A 23494-nucleotide genomic window follows, 5' to 3' on the forward strand; every position below is an offset into this window, starting at 1 on the left:
AGATTAAAACAAAATTCACTTAAATAGATGGAATTAAATGATGAAACATAACTCTCTAGAGCCAAAGGCCTTGAAAATATTGATAAGGAGCTGTTCATTTTTATTATCATAAGGAAAAAGAAGACATGAATATTCTTCAGGAAAAAAACATTCTTTTCAAGGAATTCTGAAGATAAAACAGCTGCTTCACTATGCTAAATATCAAACAAGACTTTTCTGGCAAAATTAAATAATGCACTTCTATTTGATTCTAAAGAAACTTCTGCCTCTTACATTTTCTACTACCTTCTCATAGTTAACAAGAGTAAATACATTTTCTTATTAGAAACTGAACACAAATGAAATGAAATCCAACTTTATAAATAAAATCTTTAACACATCTAAAACCATTTAAATTTGAATTTACACACACAAAAAAAGTTAGTTTAAAAGCACAAGAAGAACTCTCCATGTAGCACAAACAACTAAATGGCAGACTCAAACCAGTGTCCAGTTTCCTACTAGTGTCCCACAGAAGCCACCATACTTTGTTGAATTACTCTGTGATGTGGTTCTAACTCATCTTCAACTGTCTTGAGTTTTTATACAACAATTGTTGTTTTTTTTTTTTTCTTTTTTTTTTTTTCCCCAAAATGCAGAAATATTTTCTAGGATAGTTTGGAGGAAGACATTGAAGTGAAACCTCATTAAGTAACAACAGGATTTAATTCGAATAGATCTATCTAGTCATTTTTGCAGTTGAAAATTACAAATACTCAGCTACATGTATTTACTACATGTATTTATATATATGTGTGTGTGTATAAATGCTCATACAGTTCAAGAAGTGTATTCCATAAGAACAATTCCTGACGTCTAATACATCACATATAGAGCAATACCTCAGCAAATCTTTACAGTCATACAAAGGGACTTGGTCTCTATTTATGCGGACATTATCATTCAGAAGTATTTCTGCTATAAAATCTGATACTCAATAAAGAAGTAATGAGTTATCTAGTATTATGGTTGCAGAAACTTCAAATAAGTGCTTAATGCAATTCTAGGAAGATACAAGGATTCTGCTGGTTAGAAAGCAAAAGCTATGTGGACCTTCTTGGAAGCTCAGTTCCTAAGGACTCAAATAACTAAGCTTCCAAGTTGCTGGAAACCAGGAAGCCTCAACTGCTCTCTCTCCAGTTCAGCTCCGTCTGCCTGCAAACTTCCTGACATCTTCAATATGTTGGAAAGGACCTCAGACAGCACACTGTCCTGCCTCTGCTAGGGACTTGATCTTGTATAAGTTTTCTGCCTGCTGGGGAGTTAATATGAAGAGATAAACACTCAATTTTGTCTCTTCATTTTCCTCTTCTCAAAAATGAGGATATCCAATGCTTTCCCCATCTCTTTGTTAAGAACATCTACATAATTCTGTCTCTAAAATAAATTTATTTTAAAAATAACATGCTCATTTTCCTAACTACAAATTTCACTATTTACTTCCATATAAAATGACCTGTTGCAGCTCCTGAACAGTTGACTTGCTGGCTTGTTTACTAGGCCTCATATTGGTTTTCTCCCGGACTCTACCTTCCGTCCTGTCTATGGCAAAAGATTGCACTGTGGAGTTCTCATTCCTGACTATAGTCTTGTAATTCTGTCCTGGCCAAATTCACAATGCATGTTACACCATCTATGGTATTTTGGATAATAGAAGGAATAGATTCTGTTTGAAAGATTGACTCATCATTAGTAATTGTAAATTTACCTGTCACTACAAGCAAACCCAGAGAAAATGGCTATCTGGTTTATCTTGCATAATTTATAGTTATTTGTATTCATGCTACAAATTTCTTTTCTTCACTGATGCCATAATAATTATAAAAAATCCATATCAAAAGCGTTACAGATGGTACAAAGACCATCTTTGCTGAAAAGGAGCTTAGGACATAAGGAAACACTTCCTGTTGTTCAAGTACTTTTGGAAAAATGGAAGCATGGCAGCATGCATTGTAATTAGTCAACAGCATGTATTTCTAGAAAAAAATTTAAAATAGCAGTTGACTATTTAACAATAAGCTCTTGCCCACATTAATTGGAATACTAATTGTGCATCTAAAATTATTTAAGTTTGAAATTATTTATAATAATTATTACTTATTATTAAAATTTAAAATATATTACATTTTCAACCATCAGCAATTCTTTAAAGGATAACTTTACTCTTACATTGAATTTATTTGCTTTTTAAAAGTATGATTAAGCACTTGCTTTAGTGTTATGCCTGCAAATGATTAGTCATTGTGTAGAAGTCTACATGTATTTTATTTTTCTGAATAGTGCTATTTTGCAAGGCAAAACATTTGCAGATTGAAATTCCTTTTAACTCTGAAGCAGACTAAAATGCTTAACAGTAGTATGAGCTGCTTCAAACTGCTCATGAGTGTGCCTTTTACTAGAACTGCAATGAATATGTTTGAAAAGATTTTTAAAACCCAAGTATTTATTCCTGACAATAGGGAAAAATAAAACAGAAGGGATTCCAGTTACTGTTGTAGTCATTTGTATGAGCCTTCTTAGACCATCATTCTCCACAGCGCTAACATGGTCACATTACCTATATCATTATTGGCTTATGTTGCATCCAGACCAAGAAATCTGGGGTGATCATATCAGATATTAATATCAGTTATTTGAACCATCTAGTCCTCTCAATTCCATATATAATAATAATTCCAGAATAATACATTGAAAGACAACAAAGATCTTGGAAAGAGCTTGAGGCAACGTTGAGGTATATAGGATTTTAAATTTGCCACTACTTATTTAATTATTATTATTTTTTTTTTTAAGTGCAGGCAAATGCTGTAAATAAAACTCATAAAGATTTTTTTTCCCACAATGATTGTGTGACACTGTGAATGTGCTGGGCCATTTCCGTGTCTGGGACTTTCAATTCAGGTATGTTGTTTATCAGATCCTTGGCATATTATTTTGTGGACAACACAGGAGTACTTCAGAAAATAAAGCAAAAGTGTGTTTTATACTTTTTGTGATGTATTTTGTAAAGAACAGAACTCAATCTACATAAGGCAAATGCATTTCTTCAAACTAAAATTCTTGGATGTGATCCGATATGGAAGTTGTCTCACTGGCTTTCCAGCCTGTCAGCTTTCACTAATTAAAATCTCTTGTCAGACATGTGTCATTTATCCAATTATGAGTAGTGAGTACTCACTAAACCCTTTCACTGAACTGATGAACAATGAAGGGAAATGATGTGTGTAAAACAGGACTACTGAAAGTCTAACAGAGCATGTTTGAAAGTTTTTCTATCTCCTCCAGTCCCATGAAAAAGACTAAAGATTAATGATGAATCACCTATGAGAGAATGAAATTTCATTTATAATGAGCTATTGAAAGCAAAGAGAAACATAGCGTGCAACATCTCCTACAACTCTTATTGAGAGTTTCACTTTTAAGTAATGAGCTTTCCACTGAAATTCACAGAAAATGCCAGTTGGGCAAGTTTATGAGCATCACATGAGCATCATGATGAGAATTTTAATCTAACGAGGATCACTGGGCTTGGACCGTACTTACTAATGCTTTGTACATGTTATACTTCCACATGACCATAATCAATATGAACAGTATTTTTCTTGTGTCTGGTATCATTGCTTACATTTAAATTTTTGTAGATAGAGAAGCTAGGAAGCTCAAAGTCATTTTAATGGCATTATATGATAATAAAATAGATGAGTGATCAAATCATTAGACCTTTATTTTTATTATTCTATGTGAGTGACCACTACAACTGAAGTATCCATTTATTAATTTTACTAAGATTTCACACACTAGGTTATAGGTATTAAAACAGTTTCACCATAGGTTTCACCATTCTGCTGCTTTTTTAAATTATAGTCATTCTTATTCATGTGTTTATGTTGTACCACCAGGTTTCAAACTGTAAAAGAAAAAGATACTGACCTGAATGCTGTGAGATATTCAACATCTCCCATGGGAGGATCCAAACCACCTGTCCAAGCAATATTTATATTAAAACCTTCACCTGGGCCACTTCCAACCTGAAAAAATAGGAAGAAAATGCCAAAAAAGAAGTAAAAAGGAGGAAAAGAAAGGAGGAAAAGAGAGGGCGGAAAAAAAAAAAAAAAATCTGAAGTGTGCTTTAGAAACAAACATCAAACAAAACATCAGATCAGCCAGCCTTATTTGACAAGGACTGCTCTGGGTTATGCACTTGTTCTTCACTAGCCCCTGCTCCCAGTGGACAATTTGGTAATCTGGTGTAATTTTAAGAACCAGAGAAGGACAAGAAAATTAGGGGTAATCATGCAACGCAATTACCTGAAAGATACAAATAAAAATGGGGCTCCACAGAAATAAACCTAACCTCATTTGGGGCTCCACTGCCAGGGAAGAAGTTGCCTTCATCATAGCGATGGAGGGAAACATACAGGATGCTGGGGTCAGCATAAAAAGCCTGCTGTGTACCGTTGCCATGGTGAACATCCTAAAGGAGAAAGAAAACAGATGACAAATGTAATAACGTCCAACTCAGTGTAGAGAGCTCAGTTCTGCTTTCTTTTACCCCCTCTCTCTCTGTTTCTCTCCTTCGCCCTTCTTTTGTCTTTCCTTTTCCCCCTCCCTTCACCACCCCATACTTCCTGAACTTTCAGGCAAATTACTCTTTAATGCACTCATTTTTTAAACTGGCTTCTAAAAATCAGGAAACCATAGCGAGCATGCCCTGGAGACTCCAGATGAGCAGTCATTGAGAAATCCCAGTCCTTTTGTACAATTAGATATTTATACACCAGCTCTTTGTACTCCTTGCCTCAGTGATGGAATCTAGCATCCTGTTTTATGGAGGAATTTTATGACTTATTAACTGCCAACAGTTCATAACCCCTCAGGCTTAATTAACTAGCCTCATTGGCCTCTGAAGAAAGACTAATGTTTAAACTACAAACTAGTATTTTGCAGAAGGATCCATGGTTTACAGAGCTTTTTCACAATTCTTGACAGAACACTAAACATAAGTGTATTCATTGATTTGCCAAGTTCCACTATTGAGGTCAAGGGCTCTGCGACCAGCTGAGTAAATTGGCTTTCTTGAAACATTCAGTTCAGTTAGCAGTCCCTCAGCAGTTAGATCCACATCAAAAGAGATGCCAGATGCAGAAAGGACTTCATACTTCACTTTTACAAAATCATGACGGCAACAGTTGAAGACATAGGAATATGATCTCATTAGCTATTAAATTATCTGGCCGATAGGATGGTGCCTTCCACAATCAAGGAGTGACCTTGGCCAGTGTTCATACTTCGAACATTATAGAATGCCAGACGAAAGAAATTCTGTCATTAAATAAAATACCAGAAAAAAATTCTGGCTTCGTATCTGTATACTAAAGAATCATAATATGGAATTTTCATATTTTTTTTTTTTTTCCAGTTATACTATCATAACATACATTCAGAAATGCAAAATTTTGCACTAAACTTTTCTGTAAACTCTTGGGATTTTTAAGAAGCTGAAAAATTATATATATATTGTTCATTCTCTACCTTTAGTTAATCCATTTAAAATTTCTGACAAAGACAGAAAGGTTTGAAATAAATTAAGTATCAGAGAAACAACAGTCACATTTTCTCTAGGATGCCTGGACTTCAGAAAGAGTCAAGTCTAAACAGTCAAGAGCACAGCAAAAATTGTTAATTGCTTGTTCTCTTTGTCAGCTGATGTAGCTGACAGTTCTCACACATTGCTCAAGGCTCTCTGCATAGACTGAGTCTCATCCATACTGCATTAATCTTGACTTGGTCAGCTGTAGGACTTACTGGGATTAACATCGTGATGACTAGCTTTTCTCTCATTTGAAAGTACTTGGAAAAAAAAACAACAAAAAACATGAGGACAAAGTCACAGCAAAACTGCATGTCTAGGGTACAAGGCAGCACACATTGGTGTGATGGTGTTGGAGGATAGAAGGCAACCAGAATAGTATCAGCAGGCAAATGAAGTCAAATGTGGGTTGTAGCCAGAAACACATCCAGTTTTCATCTGGGACAGAATTAATTGGTCTACTCCAAAACAGACCCAGATCTTGCTAGCATATAAATGGGTATGGATGATACTAGGACCAGGAATCCAATAAGAATCTGAGGAACAGTGGTGGCAATATAGATATTTCTGCAGACATCATGCTTAAAAATGTGGGAGTACTTCATTTTGCGATTTTAATTAATCCCTTTCCAAGCATACTTAGGACATATTCTTGCTATAATACTTTTCAAACAAGAAAACAAATTAAAGGGGCAGACAGAGCTTTAATATTAGTATCAAAATCTCAGGGCTAGCTTTTTAGTCTAAACTTTAATTTCACTTAAAGTTTAAAGTTTATTAAAATTAAGTTCTCAAGAGCAGCAACTTCTCAGTTTAGACAATGAAATGCATTGTTTAAGACCATGGATGTTACCACGTAGGAAACATGTTCAAATTCTGCCCTTAGTAGATCAAAGGAGTTCAGGATACATAGGTCAGTTCAAAAATTAAGACTTAGTCAAAAGATGAAATAAGGAAAGAAAACATGACAGGGAAACTTTTTATTTTTGTGTAGAAAAGAAATAAAGATTAAAAAATTTAAATTTAAGAATTTCTGTATGAACATATAGTGACCATGAAGACTATAGTCCATTTTTAACTAGAATTCTGTTTAATATGTCAGACTAAACATTACTTTTTAACACTTAAATTGTAATAACATGCATAGCTGCCAACCAGCATGGGGTCCTGCTGTGCGAAGTCACTATCAAAACATAATCTCAAAGGTCAATTTCAAATCTAATATTTGCAACTCAATTATTTCTTTCAGATGCCCAAATTTTTTTGGTGGACATAGACATCACCATAAATGTTATTCAATCATTCAGTTTGGATTGAGAATTATCCATAGTTCTTATGTATATAAGAAGTTTTCCTTCTGAATTTTTGTGCATCACTGCAGTGACCATGGAGCAGGCGAGGATTGGGACTGCATCTGCTCCATGAATGAAGTAATCTGTATCAGCCATATATTTCTCTGCTTTCACCAGCTGAGATACTCTGGCCAATGGAATAGGGGCAGAGAGAGGCTGAACATTCCCTATCCACTTCTCTGCGTAAGCATAAGAAACCTCACAGGTAATCATTTGCACAGGTAATGATTTGCACATTTAACCCTCCTTTCCAAAATTGAAGTGGAATTCTTAAGTTCTTATTGGTTGCATAGGTCAAATTGAACTGATTTCTTTTCTTGACTACGTGAACACAACACTTACAGAAAAAAAAAAAAAGCAGAGAAACATTAACAAAATTCAAACTTTGAGTATTTCTTTTTTTAATATCAGTAATAAACACAGCTCATTTTAGACAGCATTTTTAGCAGTAAAACTCAGCGAACTGTAAGATTCAAGTCAGCAAATGGATACAGTATACAGTGAAATATTTTTTTTTAAACAAATATTGGTTTCTTGTAGGTTTTAAATATATTCCTAAGTGATAGTAGAATGATGATACATATTTTAAAAAGCATCCTAAGAATATCAAAATTACCCATATATTTACTTTACAATTCGTTTTTTCCTCTTGCTACTCTTTCTCTCACACTGCCCTTCTCTGGCTCTCTTCAGCAACCAGTATGGATGTTTAACTGAACTAAAGTTCTAGATGGCTAGGCCACGACTTCACAATAAGATTTAATTATGAGTGCAGATATGAACAAGATTTAGGCTATTAAGCGCTGCACTTCAAAAACCCTTTAACATATTTTGTCTTTAAATCTTTTATCACCTGCAAAAATTAATTAAGTGCAGATGTAACAGGTTAGGTTTTGATGCCAAGGTTCATTTCCTGTCTATGCTTTGTCAGACACCCTATTACACCTCCTCATGAACTATAAGAAAACAAAAATGGTGCTCATAAATCAGCATTCAACTTTCCTTGGGCTGTGCATTGGGCTGATCTTTTCAGTGCAAGGCAGAACTCCAATTCATTATTCATGAAAATAATATAGACAACATGCCAAATGTCATCTGCATTTAAATAATCCATTTGTTAAAACTATTAAGCATTGTGGAAGAATGCCTCCTGTTAGAATACAAGACTAATCCTATGAAGTGGATTTTTAATCACATAGCCTTCCTTAAGGGAACCATCAAAAGCTGGCAAACATGAATTGCAAACTTCTTAGAAGGAATGACCTGTTGATTTGTTTAATGATATTGAACATACACAACAAGTTGAATCACTGCTAGCTGGGAGAAATGGCCAATTTTGTTACCAAAGCAACAGCATTCCTCAAAGCACATCAGACTATTTAAAGTTTGTATTCTGTAGGGAGAAGTAAACTTGGGTTCTGTAGGGTTATTTTAACAGTGGAAGTATCAATTCATTTAAGGACCATAAAAGTTGCCCTGATCTGTGCCTTCTTCTCATTAAATTGCAGTTAACACCATTAAATTGAAACATAGATGTTTATGGTTTCAGTACTGCCATCCTGGCTTTAATGAGTTCCCAAAAATCAGAGGAAATGCACACCTTTATTACATGTAGGTATTAGAAGCAGGAAAGTCTAACAAATACAAATTCATTATCTTTTATCTAGACGTGCAGAAAATGTGATGCTTGTCAAGAATACATACCAGATCTACAATCAATATCTTGCCTATATTTAGCTTGTCTCTCAAGTATTTGGCAGTAATTGCAATCGAATTAAAAAAGCAGAACCCCCTGTGGAATAGAGAAGAACAGAAATAAGAAAGCAAATCAGTCAGGAAAACTGCTATAAATAATGCTCAGAGCATTTTTAAAAAATGCTATATGATCTCTGAGGCCATAAATCTGCTTCTGGGAGTACCTAGAAAGCGTTTTCAGTCATCTGCTAACAATTACAGATCTACAGAGACATGCACAACACAGGTGATTGCCAGTAACCTTAGTGCTCCAAGATGGGCAATATTCCCTGGTACTTACATGGCTGTTGATTCTTCAGCATGATGGCCTGGGGGCCTTACAACAGCAAAACCATTCTGTAAGAACAAGATAGGTTTTCAATTATCAGCTTAAGAAAAAAAAAAAAAAAAAGTGTTTGACTCAGTGCAAAACAGGGCAGCAGACAGACAGGACTGAAATCTATTAGAGGCTCTTGAGCACTTTTTTCTATTCAATAACACTTTCACAGTAGTGCCAGAAATAATACGTTTGAGAATAGTGGTATATAAACTTATATAAATATGCACACAAGCATACACATACACACACACAGACGTGACCTAGAGAGCAGGAAAAGGCAGGATCAGAAAGGTGTTGTTATCAAAGCTGCTGCCTAGAATTCAAATTTAAAAGGAAGCAAAAATAAACAATCCATTCTTGATATAAATTTGTATAATCTTACATTGCTCTAGATTGAGACTCTTTAAACTGAAAGTAGAATAGAAGCATGTACTTTAAAAGATTATTCATTGTTGACCCTACATTCCACATGGACAAAAATGATACATTCAGGCTCACACACGTGCAACTCCTATCAGTAGAAAAAGAACAGCCATGAACATCCCATATCTCTGCATTGTATAAATTAAACTTGAGAACCTGCCAGGCTAACAAGTTTAGCACTTCAAGTCAATTTCTAACACACAGTCTGAAATTGCATAAAAACTTTCACAGATGGCAACACCAGGAACAGTGATGAAGGAATTTTTTGCCACTATAGCCACGTTAGATTAACAGGAGGATTTATCTCATCAAATTTCTCTTACAACGGACTCAAAAGTAACACCTTCAACAAATTTACTCTTTATTTCAACCTCCTCCAAATAGCTGGTCTCTCCTATTCAGCTATATATTTGACATCAAAATAGTTACAATTAACACATATACCAAAATAAAAAGCTAAAATCTGCATGTGATTGTACCAGCCAAACTTGTATTTTCAAATAGTCTCATGCAAATGCTATATGTGTGCTGAAGACTACAAGTCTGAACGCTATGTTTTCAGGTAGGAAGGAATGGAAAGGACAGAATATTTCTGTATTCTAATCATCAGTAATAGGACAGTTAGATATACTTAAGCAAGTTAAGTGTCAGTGTTTCAGTCTGTACTCATATGAAATGAATATAATTTCTGAACTTTCACACAAGAGTACGTGTGAGTATCTGCACAATTATCTACCTATGTGATTTCACTGGCATTGCTTTATAAAAAGTTACCAACATGCTATCATTTCATTAATCTAAGCAGCCAGTTGCAAAGTTTTGCACAGCCTTGGCCAAACTTCTATCAGACTACAGCAAACTTAAACTATGGTGAAAACAGAGGACATATGTAAAGAGTGGTTCTGCTGGTCACCACTGAACGAATCTGCAGGATTTTATATCATGCCTTAGTTTGAATTAGATGTCCTCACTTCAAGAAGAAAAAGGCAAAGAAACTAAAGACAGAATAAATGTATATGTTCATATTTAGACAAGCATTCCTGGAGGATAAATTGCCTATAGATCAAACACAGCATCAATAAAAAAGGCATAATGGATTGCATTAGTCTTCAGAATCAAACCAGCTTTATGCTCATGGATAAAGCACCGATACCTTGATTGCTTCTTTGAATTTCCTTTTCACACAAAATATGACTTAGAGAATAATTCTATAAATAATTTTCTTCTAGGTTTATGGAAAGACAAAGTACATTTATGCAACGAATGTACAGATGAATATGGGAAAGGCGCATTTCTGGAAAGAAAGCATCATGCTACCTGTATTTTGTTTTCTCAGTATTTGAGAGTTTGAAAAAAAATCCACACCAGGATTAAAGCTGCCCACAGCTCATTATTTGTAAGCTTATCGGCACTCCCAAGAGATCAATATAACTAAGATGATTATCTCTGGCAGGATTTCTTAGGGGAATATACAGAAAGAAAAAAAAAAAATTACCCTTCTCCTTTTAACATGACAGTTACACTACAGGCTTCTCATTACTGTTTCCTTATTTTGACAAGATTGTTTGGAAATATTGTTTTGTTGTAGATAGCTAATTTTCTGCAATCAGATCTCTAGTTAGCTATCCCAGTTCTCCATAAGCACCCAAGACATTTCCATTACTGTTGTGACCATTTATATGATGTTTTCTTGTGGCTTTTGTTATTTATTTATATAATATTGCAATAAGTTCAGTATTCACAAGAGAACAATATCTTATTGATATAGCACATAAAGTAATGAAATTACTAACAAACACTGAGAACTAGTCAACACACAGTAACAGAATCTTTCAAGTAATTGTTGAAACACTTTGTTCCTTCTTTTCTCAAGCTGTTCATGAGCTCATTATGTATTAGCACAGCAGAACATTAATTCATTTAGTTGGGCAATATTTAAATACCAGACAGTGAGATCAGGACAGTAGATGGAAAGAAAAAAATTTGCTTTAAATATACAAAGATGAACACAGAGGAGTATGTTGAAAATGAAGCCAATACACGAATTCAAAGCATTTTTGTATAAAGCCTTATGTATAACAGGATACAGACACCTTTATAGGTAGACAGAACAATTAAATTGACTGATATAAACATTAGAAACAGAATTCATGTCTATGTCATTATATACTTGCCCTTAGTAAAATCTGAGGATAAAGAGTAAAGCTTAAACAGACACATGCCAAAATCTGTACATATTTGAAGAAAGAACAAAAGGAATCCTGTTGAAATTCAGTTTACATAGAAGACCTATTGCAGATAGACCAACTTAGACGAATCTTAAAAAAATCCTGAGAAAAAGTACTGCTCTTTCCCCACTGTCTTTTGTGACAGAGAGGTAGATGGATGTCCATTTTCCAATGGATAGAAGTATACATCCCCATATTGCAGCCTTGTTTCCTTTAGTGGCGCAGTTGTTTCTTTCCCGGATGGTGCTGTGTTAGAACTTTGCACTACATCATGCTTGGGTATCTACTATATCAATGCCTGAACCTTTCCCACATTAGTATTCAAAACATCACCACAACACAGTAGGTTACTTCAGAGTTTGAGACTTACCATCTACAGCAAAGTTCTTTTGGTATTTCTATGACAAAAGGAGATAGAAGTAAAGCTAGGGATCTTTTTCCCTGGAGCAACACACAGTGACTGTGTGGGCACTCTTCCCCTGTCTGAAAAGAGTCTGCCCAAATTCCAAGTGCACCAAAAGCCACCAACCAGGTTGGTAGTCTAGGCACTGCTGAAAAGCAATACATACCAGCTCCAGCCTTATATTACTTTGGCCAGATGACCTCCAGAGGCATTTCCAGTCTCAGTCATTGTGTGATTATCCTTAGCATTTCCCAGCCATGTACCTGTACAAGAAGCTGTCAGGAAAATAGGCAAGTGTAGTCCCTAGGGATGAGAAATTTCTTAGCAGAACATTGTTCCATACACTAGTTGACTGCAGTTATATATGTTAAGGACTGCTTTCTCAGGAACCTCTGTTTATTTCATACAGAGATCAGATAACTAACTCAGAACAACACTAAAAGCTCTACATCCAAAATCAGATGTCAGAATCTCTTATTTTTACAAGTCTCAGTCCCTTAAAATACCTATCCCTTAGGTCTTAAAATTAACAGTGCTCAAAAATGGCATTCTTAGACATTCACTTGTTTTTAATGGAAAATTTTTATTTTTGCTATGCTCTGTACATGGGGATTTCTTTACAAGGAGAGTGGTTAGGCCCTGGAACGGGCTGCCCAGGGAGGTTGTGGATGCCCCGTCCTTGGACGTGTTTAAGGCCAGGTTGGATGGGGTCCTGGGCAACCTGATCTGAATGTGTGTGTTTGGTGGCCCTGCTAGGCAGTGGGGTTGGAACTACATGATCCTTGAAGTCCCTTCCAACCCAGGTGATTCTGTGATCTGTGATTCTGTATTAACTAGGAAGTGATTTGGAATTTATCAGATGCAGATAAGCATTTGAGGAACAGGGAAGGAGTTTTCATTAGCTGATGATACGCATTTCCACGCAGAAGAATTTTTTTCCTTCTAATCAGCAAATCATACCTTCTACAGCAGGATTAACTGATGCCTTAAATTATCACTAAAGAAGATTATATTTTCCTGTTCTCTTTGCATTCACAAAAAAGCTCTTAATACAGAGAACAAACCTTCTTGAAAGATTACTATGAAATTACCACTCTCCTCACATAAAAAGCCAGAGAGGCCACCAGAGTGGAGCAAAGCTACTTGCCTTAAATATGTTCTCACAGCAGCTCAGCAACAGAAAAAAGCAGAGGCAGATGAACCTTTCAGATCGTACCTCCACTGAGGGCCTGTCAATTGCCATATGCCCTGATCCAACGTCAGTGCACAAGAGATTTACAGATGCTCCTGGCCTTCTGATGCAGACCTAAGAGATGACTCCATCCAAATGCTGAGCAGCACTGCCCTTTTGGATGATACTTCAAGGCCATCTGAGCTGCATTGGTAGTGGGAATTAGCAAGCAGGGGAAACCTACTCTGCATTACACAAGCTCTGTGCCTTACAGCTTCCTCCTGCAAAGGTTTCATAGCTTTAAGCACGGCTGTCCCTGGGTCTACAGGAAGCTGATGGGCAGTATTGGTGCGTTTGTATTTGTACAACTCCAGAATTCATGAAAATTCAGTAAATGGAATATGAGGAAAAGCTTTCCCAGGTAAAAGGTACACAGATGCTGTAGAACAAAATAAAAGCTGAATGCATTTTGATGTTTACTGCTTGCATACTGCCCAGTGTCCACAGTGTTTTTCAGGTATGCACAAAGACAGGATGTGGTTTTCAGGGACATGATTTAGCAGTGGATTGTAAGGGCTAGGGTAGTATGGTTACATTGAGGTTGGACTTGATGATCTTAAGGTCTTTGCCAACCTGAGCAATTCTGTGATTCTGTACAGGTTAGGTTTTAGAATTAGGAGCAAATGACTGAAATTAATAGTTCATTTCTTTGTAGAAACTGGTTTAGTTATTATACATAAATGTATCCACTTCTCCTGTCAGAATTAGCATGCCTTATGTTATATATATTTATAAATATATATATTTACTATATATATATAGTTACTGTAAAGCTAGAAGAAATCCTATTTCTCTAAATTTAAAAGATGCTCCATGGAGTATGCTTTACAAAGTGCAAACCCTGAACTGGCCTTAGTGCCATCTTTAACCTTGTTTCTGCTTCTGACTCAGTTAACTCCTAGAATAACAAACATCAGGCCTGCTTTCAGTCACAGCTGACAACAAAGAACCTCTTCAAGTGGTATCCTGAAGATGGTAACCATATTCTTGCCAGGTTACTTCTGCTGTAACAAGACCTCAAACTACACCATCCAGCAGGGAGAGTAAGAATAAGGGTGGTGAAAGAATGAGGCAATCCTCAGGTACCTCTTTAGGACAATTTTACAAGGTATTCATACTGCCAGAGCAGGAGCCAGTATCTGGCCCTGGGGGTCTACGAATGCAGTGAACAAGAACCCGTGATTTAGCAGAGCAGTGTTAGCAGTATGTGTATTTGCCAAGAAAACAATAATGGACATAAGGGAATACCATTTTGTCTTGCAGAGGAAGCTAGTAGAAATCATGAACACAAAAATGAACGTTAAACAAAGAGTTCCCTGTCTGCATTTTTGAAGGTCCAAGAGAACAGTATTGGAGAATATACATGAAAAGCTAGTGCTCACAGACTAACATGTACGCAACTGTGACAGCCTCTTAAGCCAAAGCTAAAGCTAACCACACTGGGAAAGGCAGACAAATGTTTTTAAAAACAGAGTGGTCAGGGAGATAGGCTGCACACCACATATAACAAAAGTTGTACTGCTATATGAAATAATGATAGTCATTCAGACATAAATATAGCCATGATTGCTGGGAGATGGTTCCATATAACTTTGTAGCTCTGTAACTTGCAAAATCAAAGAAATAAAGTACTTTCTAAAAGATTTTATTGGTGGTTTTGACATCTTTTATCAATCATACCTCTAACACTAGCAAAATAAAACATTTACTATTTATTACACATCAGTTATTGTTAATAATATTGAGCCTAGGCAGCATGTAAAAAAAGCTTTCCTTTTGTGGCTGCTACACATTATTCAGAAAGTCAGAGAGAGAATGTTACAGGGCGGAGGGTGTGACAAGGAGGTAGAAATGAAGGTAGGGCAGAGCCTGTATAAGGAGAGTTATCCTTGGGCTGCCTGAGCACAAGGCATTTCCCAGGAAAGGAGATTTCCTTAGGTAACCAGTAGAGTTATGTGGCATTTGTTGTTGTTCCAGGAGGCGGGGAAGATTTGCTGGCCTGAAATATTATGGGAGGAAGCACATCGTACGACCAGGAAGACATTTGTTTTCAGCCCATTTTGCTTGTTTTGTCTTTAGAATTTTTGTTCTAATAAATGCTGCACAGTTTCAAAAAAAGAATGATTATTTTTATATAAATACTTTCAAGAGTAGAAAATTAAGAGTTGGGGGCAGCTGTACTAGTTAAAGTTGTCTTGCTTATTCCCTAGATTAGCACAATTTTAGAATGATTTATCCAAAGCCTTATGGGACAAAGACCTTGAAAAAGTACATTTGGAATTTCAGGTTCAATTTAGTTATCTGGGAAGGACTCAGCAGATGACAGAAGAATCTCAGTAGCCAAACACATGATATTTATTTTGGTATTGATTCAACCTGATGTATCAGAACAAACCATCCCAGGAATATATCATATTATGGTTTGGAGGAAACTCATTTCAACTGCTTTCATTCTGTTAAATGATCCCTGACTACCAACAGGGCAACTCTATACATGGCTTGCTCTTCTATGCACACATATATGATAAGGAGGAGAAAGGGCTTCTCTTAATTCAGCTGAAGTGAATGCAAGCTCTCTTTCAACTTCCATTTTATTTATTTATGTAATTACTTCAAAACTGCTTCTTAATTCATTCAAAGTTTCTTAAAACCAGAGAGCAACCATACGTCTACCAGGTCTTGATAGCTTATTGCAGAGGTCTTCTTCAAATTTGTCATATTAAAAACTTATGGCACTTAAGTGCTTCTATCACAGAAAAGGGTGTTGCCATACCTAAAGGATATACAAAGTAAACTACAGATTATCCTTGTTATGAATACTATGCTTAATTAATTCCAGCTTATAGTAGTACCAATGAGGATACCTGAGACTGCAGAAAATCATTTCAGAAATGAGTTGCCCTTTCTAATGGAAATTCATTTCCAATCACATAGAGTGGGTTTTATTAGATATACCCTTTGAAAAAGTTTGAAAAAAGTCACACTTGATGCAGTCTTTAAGCTCATACCATCATACAGCAATACTGCCAATACAAACAAACTCATGAAAAATGAGTTTATTCTCTTAAACATTATCTTAGAGTTGTATTCAGTTGACCTTAATGAGCGTTCGTTATAATACTGAATAAACCTCCGAAAACCTTGATTTTCTTCGATTCTGGGCAGATTTACCAACCTGAGGTAAGTAAATAAAAAAAAAAATCCAGAATTAGGACTCCCCTGAGAAGGGACAAGCCATCTTCATTTAAAAACCTCTATTATTTTATGTCTTTGGCACTGTCATTGATACTTTTCCCATTAGTCAGGGAGATTAATGGAAGCTGATGCCTTTCAAGGGGTTTGAACTACAGTGAAAAGAACCCCAACTCTATTTAGGTAAGTTGTTGAACACCCTCCAAATTAGATGAACAAAACGTTGCAGTTCTAAGAAGAGAAAATAGGCCTGGTACTCACAAAAAATTCATAATACTTGCCTTGACTATGAGTTTGACTCATATGTGAATGCCCAGTGAATCCCTAAATTGTTCTGTATACTTTCATAATTGATTTTGTAGTCTGCACACTCAACAAAAACACAAATGACAGAGTGGCATGGTTAGGCTGATATTTTACAGGTTCTATAACTAGAAAAATTATTGCGTTGAAAAGAAACAATCAAAAATAAATACTCACCCGTATCCTAGGCACACAGAAAAAAAAAAACTCCAAAGGGAGCAATCCCCAGAAAGAGAGCCTTTCCCAATGACAGTCAGCTCTTAAATGGGGTCTAGGAGAGGTGCAGCCAGGCTCCACCCTTCCGGTCACACAGCTGAATTGCCTTCACCTGTGCTCCCATGGCTGCCTCAGTGCCTGCCTCAGGCGATCAATCAGCAGTTCATGCTGTGATTCAGCAATTCCCATTTAGTAGTCTCACTCTTTTTCTTAGCTACACATCAGCAGAGACTGTGGAGTAAGCATGGAAAAGTCCTTTCTTTCCTCAAATGGACTTTAAATGTCTTACACCAGTCAATACAGAGCAGTTTATGTTTGTTACTTTCTATAATCTCTGTTGAGAGGATGTTTCACTCCAATATTGTAAGCCCCCCCCCTTTTTGTTTATTTAAATTTGACTGCATATATATATATCTACAAAATAAAATACTATTCAATTTTATTTTAGGAAATTCTTATTAGTCTTCTAAAATATAGACAGATAGATAGATAGATAGATAGATACATCTAGCTGTAACAAACATTTGAGCTGCTTATACACAACTACACTGACAAATTTGAAAGTTCTTACATCAAAACAGCAATTTTTAAATGAACTAATCAGTTTCTCATTCCTGAGGCTACTTTACTCAGACTCTGTACATGCTAGAAATTTTTACTCTAAGGTTGCCCAGTTTTGCCATGGCTGTTTCAGAGGAAGGTATTCATGTTGGCTCTCATTCTACAGTGCAGTGAGCAGAGAGATAATCCACTGCCTCTTCTGCTGCTGTTTGAAGCGTTGCCCTGTGCTAAGTTCCTGCTGTGCATTTTAAGTCTGATGTTGTGAACTGCAAGAGTGCTTCTCAGGGAACTCTGGGATTTCAGAACAAGTCTGTGTATCCTGTCTCATAATTTACTTTTCTTCTTAAGATGACAAAAAACTGACAGCGTGCCATCTGATAACAATCCATGGCAATAAACTTCCAGGGAAAAACTAACAGCACATTTCTCTGCTGCTGTCATCTTGCTGCTTACATGCTGCAGAGCTGTTACAGTTTACACACAATACTGGAAGGCATTTTTTGTCATCCAAAGATTCTGAAGATGTGTCAGATCTTTGCAGATTCCCATCGCAGCTTAATCCTCCCACCCAGTGTTCCAGAAGGATGCCTCACATGCATATTTGCTGAATGAATGTGTACAGAAACAGTCTCTTCACTTACTTCCCCTCAGATCTTCACAAGTATGCTAAAGAATTGGCATTTTCCTTGTACTAGAAATAGATGATCTGTGCTATATATGTATCTAGACAAAAAAAAATAGCAGCAAGATGGAAAAGTAACATTTAAAGTTATCCTAGAAATATATTAGAACATCTGTGGAGCCAAAGTTTCACAGCTAACTAAAATTTCAACCTGGACACCATGTAGAAAGTTCCAGAATACACTGAAAAAAAATCCTTAATGCAATTTGCCATATGATGACAAATTAGTATTAAACTTAAAGCATTTATTCAGAAATTGTTGCAACTCCAGTAGCAACCATGGTCTTGCAGTGGGTGATGTTTGATTTGTTTCAGCTGTCCCTCACACAGGTAAGAGGGACAGAGCATTCATACTGTGGAAAGACACACCTTTGAAAGGCACAGAGATAAGCAGTAAAGATTCTGCACCAGTCCTGCTTATGCCAACTACATCTTGGGCACATCTCTTAATTTTAATCAAAACTTGCTGTATATCATCTTAAATACTGTCATATGCCCTACAGTCACAAACTAAAAATTGGCTAAAAATTTTCATTAGTGCCATTGAGGGAGAATAATTTGCTATGAGCTGTGTTTTGGATGCAAATGAGTTAAGAGAGTTTAATGGGGATGAGATCCCTATAATCAAAGAAGGTACATAACAAGATCCCATACTGATATACCCCCTCCTGAAGGGATCTGAGATTTCAAAACTTAAATGGGTTTGGTGCAGCACCTGGCTAATGATTTTAGTATCTGAACAGAAAAGTTTAATAATTGTTCGATTTGATCAGGGATATATCACTGTGTTTCAACTGAATGCTCTTTTACATACATATATATTCTATTTATAAATACACATAAACATATGTGACCCTCATCTGATAAGTAGCTAATATATTTTGACTGAAATGAGACATGTAGAGGAAGCAAATTCCCAAGTTTCATTACATATTGGAGTTTTAAAAAATCATTGTATAATGCTAATTCTAAAACATTTATTTGTATCTTGTCTTGGGAAACAGGACTGAATCCATTAGTGTTTAAACTGGAAAGAATACAATCAGTTTCATTAAGGAGACATGTTAGTTCCAACAATGTTTATTGGGGCAAGACTATTCGGGCTGCATATGGTGTACCTTTAAATGGAGCTGTTAAAATACCAAATAAAATGTCAAAGTCCGTCAGGTCTGGAACTTTTATAAATTGTTTAGACTGGGGTTAATTTGGATTTCGTACATCATTCTTTGCAGATCGTACAGAAAGGAGATAGGGACAAGGAGGCAGCCTGAAAGAACAACGAAGGGCAGTCAGCGTGGAGCTGCCACACGGAAGGTGTATTCTGGATCATTACTCTCCTGGTCAACAGCATCCCTCTTCCCCCACAACCTGCTCACACACTGATTGCCTCCCCCCACTCTGGGTGGTATCCTGATGTCATGCATGTGACTAAGTCATATTTAAAACAAATCACTTCAAAAGGCAGATCCACAGCAAATTGTCAGCTACATGCACACAAAGAGTAACTTCAGCTCGGGCTGTAGAACCCCGCACTCTGAAGAGAACAATGTTATTTGAGAGCATCAAGGGTAAATAGATCCTGGTGAGTCCCACCAGCAGCTTCAAGTAGCCACTGGGTCTGCCACACCTTGGTGGCCACCCTCTCCGTTCTCTTCCCGTGGCCCAGCAGAGCAGAGCAGGCAAACAAGGTCTGCCTTCAGCCCCCTGCCCTCCCTGCCTCCCACCCACCGCGTGGCCCGGACCTCACCTTCAGCTCCCTGGAGGCCACGCGGGCCGCCAGCTCGATGACACAGCCCACTGCCATGCGTGCCGCCCCGGCCGAGTGCAGTTCGTTCCAAACGGTGTCACTGTCCACCTGAGCAAACAGCCAGCCCCAAGAGGAGGGCAGAGGAGAGAGGGAGAGGGAGAGGGAGAAGGAGAGCAAGAGAGAAAACAAACCCATGAGGGAGGGCTGGCAGCGTGACAGCCTATGTACAATAACATCAGTCTTCCATCCGGGCCAGTTGAAAGGCCTTCTGGACATGGCTTTGCTTATGCTTTTTCTCTGCACGGGCTTCTCCAATGGAAACACATTCCTGTCATGCCTCGCTGCCATTCCCTGTTTAGATTTCTTATTACAAACAGTTACGCTGGCCGGGTCTGGTCCTGCTCACCAGCCAGCAGATGCCCTGTGCTGAGTCCTCCCTCATGCTGGAGGGGACAGGGCTGCTGGTAAGGGACATGTCATGTCCCACTGCAATGGGCACCGCCATCCCAAAAAAGGGTGCCACCAGAAACTGGCTGGCGGCCTGGATCATTATCTGGTTTTAAAAGAAGCAGTAAGATCTCTCATCGTTCTGACCCAGGCAGGCATCATTTTTAAATGATTGAAATCACTGCTTATTAATTTTGCTAGTTATTCTTCCCATGGACAAAAAAATAAAATGGAATTCAAATGATATATTTCAAGTTCTGATGGATGGCTGAGTTTTGACTGAAAGTTTATAGGTCTCACTTAATAACAGTAAGTGTTGTTGGTTAAAGTAGAAAAAATTCTCACTCATGCACACATGCTAAACAAGAAAGTGTCATTGTAAAACTTTACATGAATATTATGTAAAGATAAAACACTAAAGATATTTCAAAAACACTAAAGATATTTCAAATACAAAATACAAAGAAAATCTTGTAAATACAGCTAAGCAGCTCTGCTCTACAGCTTCAACGAGAGTCCCAACATTTTACTTATTAAATCTATTTTTAGTAACTATTGATTTGCTGAAATACGCACTAAAGTATAAATGAAATGTTGCATATCCTTTCTATGATATTATGCCAAGCTGACGTGATGGTGTGAAACAGTCTGAAAAAATTATCTAAAGAGGCAGCCAGACTTCCTTGATGCTCCATGAGAAGTGCATTTGGTTGTATCACACTGCACAAATTTATCATGAAAAGAAAAATGTTTAGGGATAGACAAAATATTGTGGCAGATGCTATTTGGACAACTTCCAATTACACTGAGACGTTTTCAGTTTGAACCATCAGCTTCTGTTCCTAATTTCCTTAAAAAGAAATATAGGAAAAGAAAAAAAAAGGGGGGGGAGGGGAATAAAAGAAGAAATTACGAGCTTGAAAATGGATACAACTGCTCCTCAACTGTGGAGGTTCTGAGAAATTCTCTGATTAGTCATTTGAAACAGAAAGTAGTTTGATCTTCTCTACACTTGCCAAATGTTTTCACCATTACTGTTACAACAATATTAGATTTCAAGTGACTAAAACAATCTTATTTTTCAGTTTACTGGACCTGAGTTTTCTGTAATTTTGATCAATTTTGTGTGCACGCAGCAGAACTAATGAAAATAGTTCCTGTTCACAGTAGGCCTGAATAAAAAGCATGGGCTTCATGCATTGTGAAGTTCAGAATAACAATAATAAGAGCACATTATGTTCTCAACCGAGAATCTCAAAATATTGCACAATTAAGCATCATTAGCTTGATATCTGTTGATTTATTATGTTTGTTGTTATTAGAGTAAGGCAGGAATCAGTAGGTAACTCAGGAAAGTACAGCAAGAAATAAAGAAATCAAATAGTAAAAAAAATCATGCCATATTTAGAATTAGGTAGAACTCCAGGTTTTCTCTCTGATACTTTAAAGCAATTGTGAAATCAATTTTTATTTTTAAAACAAATAAGGAAATAAATAAGTAGAGGTCATTGGTTAAATCAATTTAATCAATCCATAATAAAGTTTGAAAAATACAGTGCAGTACTTTAAAATAAAGAAATATCAACAAGAGGTCTGGGAAGGAGTATTGTCTTGCCATTTTTATGGTTAACAAATTAAGGATAACATGAAGGAGTGGCTGACGAAAATGATTCAGTGGCAGTTGCTAGGTAAACCAGGGCACGAGCAAGAGCCTGCATCCTCAAAGGGACTATGATTCATTTCCAGGAAGGCCGATTAAGTTAAAAATGTAACCACAGCTTGAGAGTACCCACCCTTCAAGACAGTTGTCTGCTCTGACATGAGACGGCAATTTCTCCAACCTCTGAACACAGAGTATTGGCTGAGATATGGCATTTATCATGTTCTGCTTTCAGCTGAGTGTGAGGAGACTGAGCCAGGACAGTAAGGCCAAATATCTTCCACTGCACAATTTTGCTCGGACTATTGGAATCACTGCTAATTGTTCCTGGATTGGATGGGCAACCAAAAAAAAACAAAAAACAGAATTTCCTGAGGAATTTTCAAAAATGACCACTTGAATGTGCACAGGAAATTTAGGATACTTTAGCTGATCTCTTGGGCGTGATGCATATAACAAAATGTAAACTTTCAAAGCCAACGGTAGCCAAGCTATGAAGCTGCATATCTTAGTACAGGGTTATAATATTATAAGTTAAGTAACATACCGACATGAATATAACTAGACTGAAAATGTATATTATTATAAGTTTGGATGTCATATTCTGTTTCATGTTCATGCAAAATTCAAATTGAATTTCTGAGGAACATACTGTAAAGAACAGCTTATTAAAAAGTTCAGAAAAGCTTTCATCCTACAGCCTACACCTCAGCTGTCATGACTGGAAAATACCATCCCACTCCATTTTGCATCTCCATTAGTGCTACGTATTGCCTCAGATATTTCAGGAGCTTAAATAGAGATTTCCTTTTAACACCATTCAGTGTTTACTTTGTAACTTACTGTTGAAATACAATGATATACGTGGCCAACCCATTAAAATTACAGCTACTATCTGGCCTAATTGTCAAGCTGTATATGAAATACAGCTATGCAAAATCCGTCTAGACATGCCTTTCTTTATTCATGTGAGTTGAAATAATTGCATCTCATATGAGGAAAGGATATCAGATTAGTGATGGACCAGGCTTATCTAAAAGTCTATCTTGCTGCAAAATATGCATGACAAATGTGATTTTTCTAAATCACAATCTACTAAAAATCAGATGAAATTCAATTTTTGTTTTCTAAGTGCTTTGGTGTAGCCTAAGAATTTAGTAAAATATCTATCTCACTTTTGATTCTATGTTTTAGATATTGAAATAAAATGCAGAAAATTCAGCAATCGTGGCTTAATTCTAACAGAGAAACTAAACATTTTTTTCTGCTTAATTACATGGATTATTTTACGTTAAGAATCCTTTTAAAAATTAACAGGACAGGAAAATACTCTTAACATCGGGCCA

General features: G+C 36.6%; 1 protein-coding gene across 1 annotated transcript in view; it reads right to left on the minus strand.

The window, feature by feature from the left end:
• HDAC9 (histone deacetylase 9) overlaps positions 1–23494 on the minus strand; it is a 438875-nt gene that overhangs the window by 86309 nt on the left and 329072 nt on the right. Inside the window, exons 18-22 of the mRNA XM_042817004.1 lie at positions 20042–20149; positions 9017–9072; positions 8686–8773; positions 4394–4513; positions 3970–4067 (exon numbers count right to left, since the gene is read on the minus strand). Of these exons, the coding sequence (XP_042672938.1) occupies positions 3970–4067; positions 4394–4513; positions 8686–8773; positions 9017–9072; positions 20042–20149 (470 nt within the window). The remainder of the gene's footprint in view (positions 1–3969; positions 4068–4393; positions 4514–8685; positions 8774–9016; positions 9073–20041; positions 20150–23494) is intronic.

This window comes from Centrocercus urophasianus, unplaced genomic scaffold (assembly GCF_019232065.1).
Source record: "Centrocercus urophasianus isolate 14NV4802_14NV808 unplaced genomic scaffold, USGS_Curo_1.0 seq_16, whole genome shotgun sequence".
Lineage (NCBI taxonomy): Eukaryota > Metazoa > Chordata > Aves > Galliformes > Phasianidae > Centrocercus > Centrocercus urophasianus.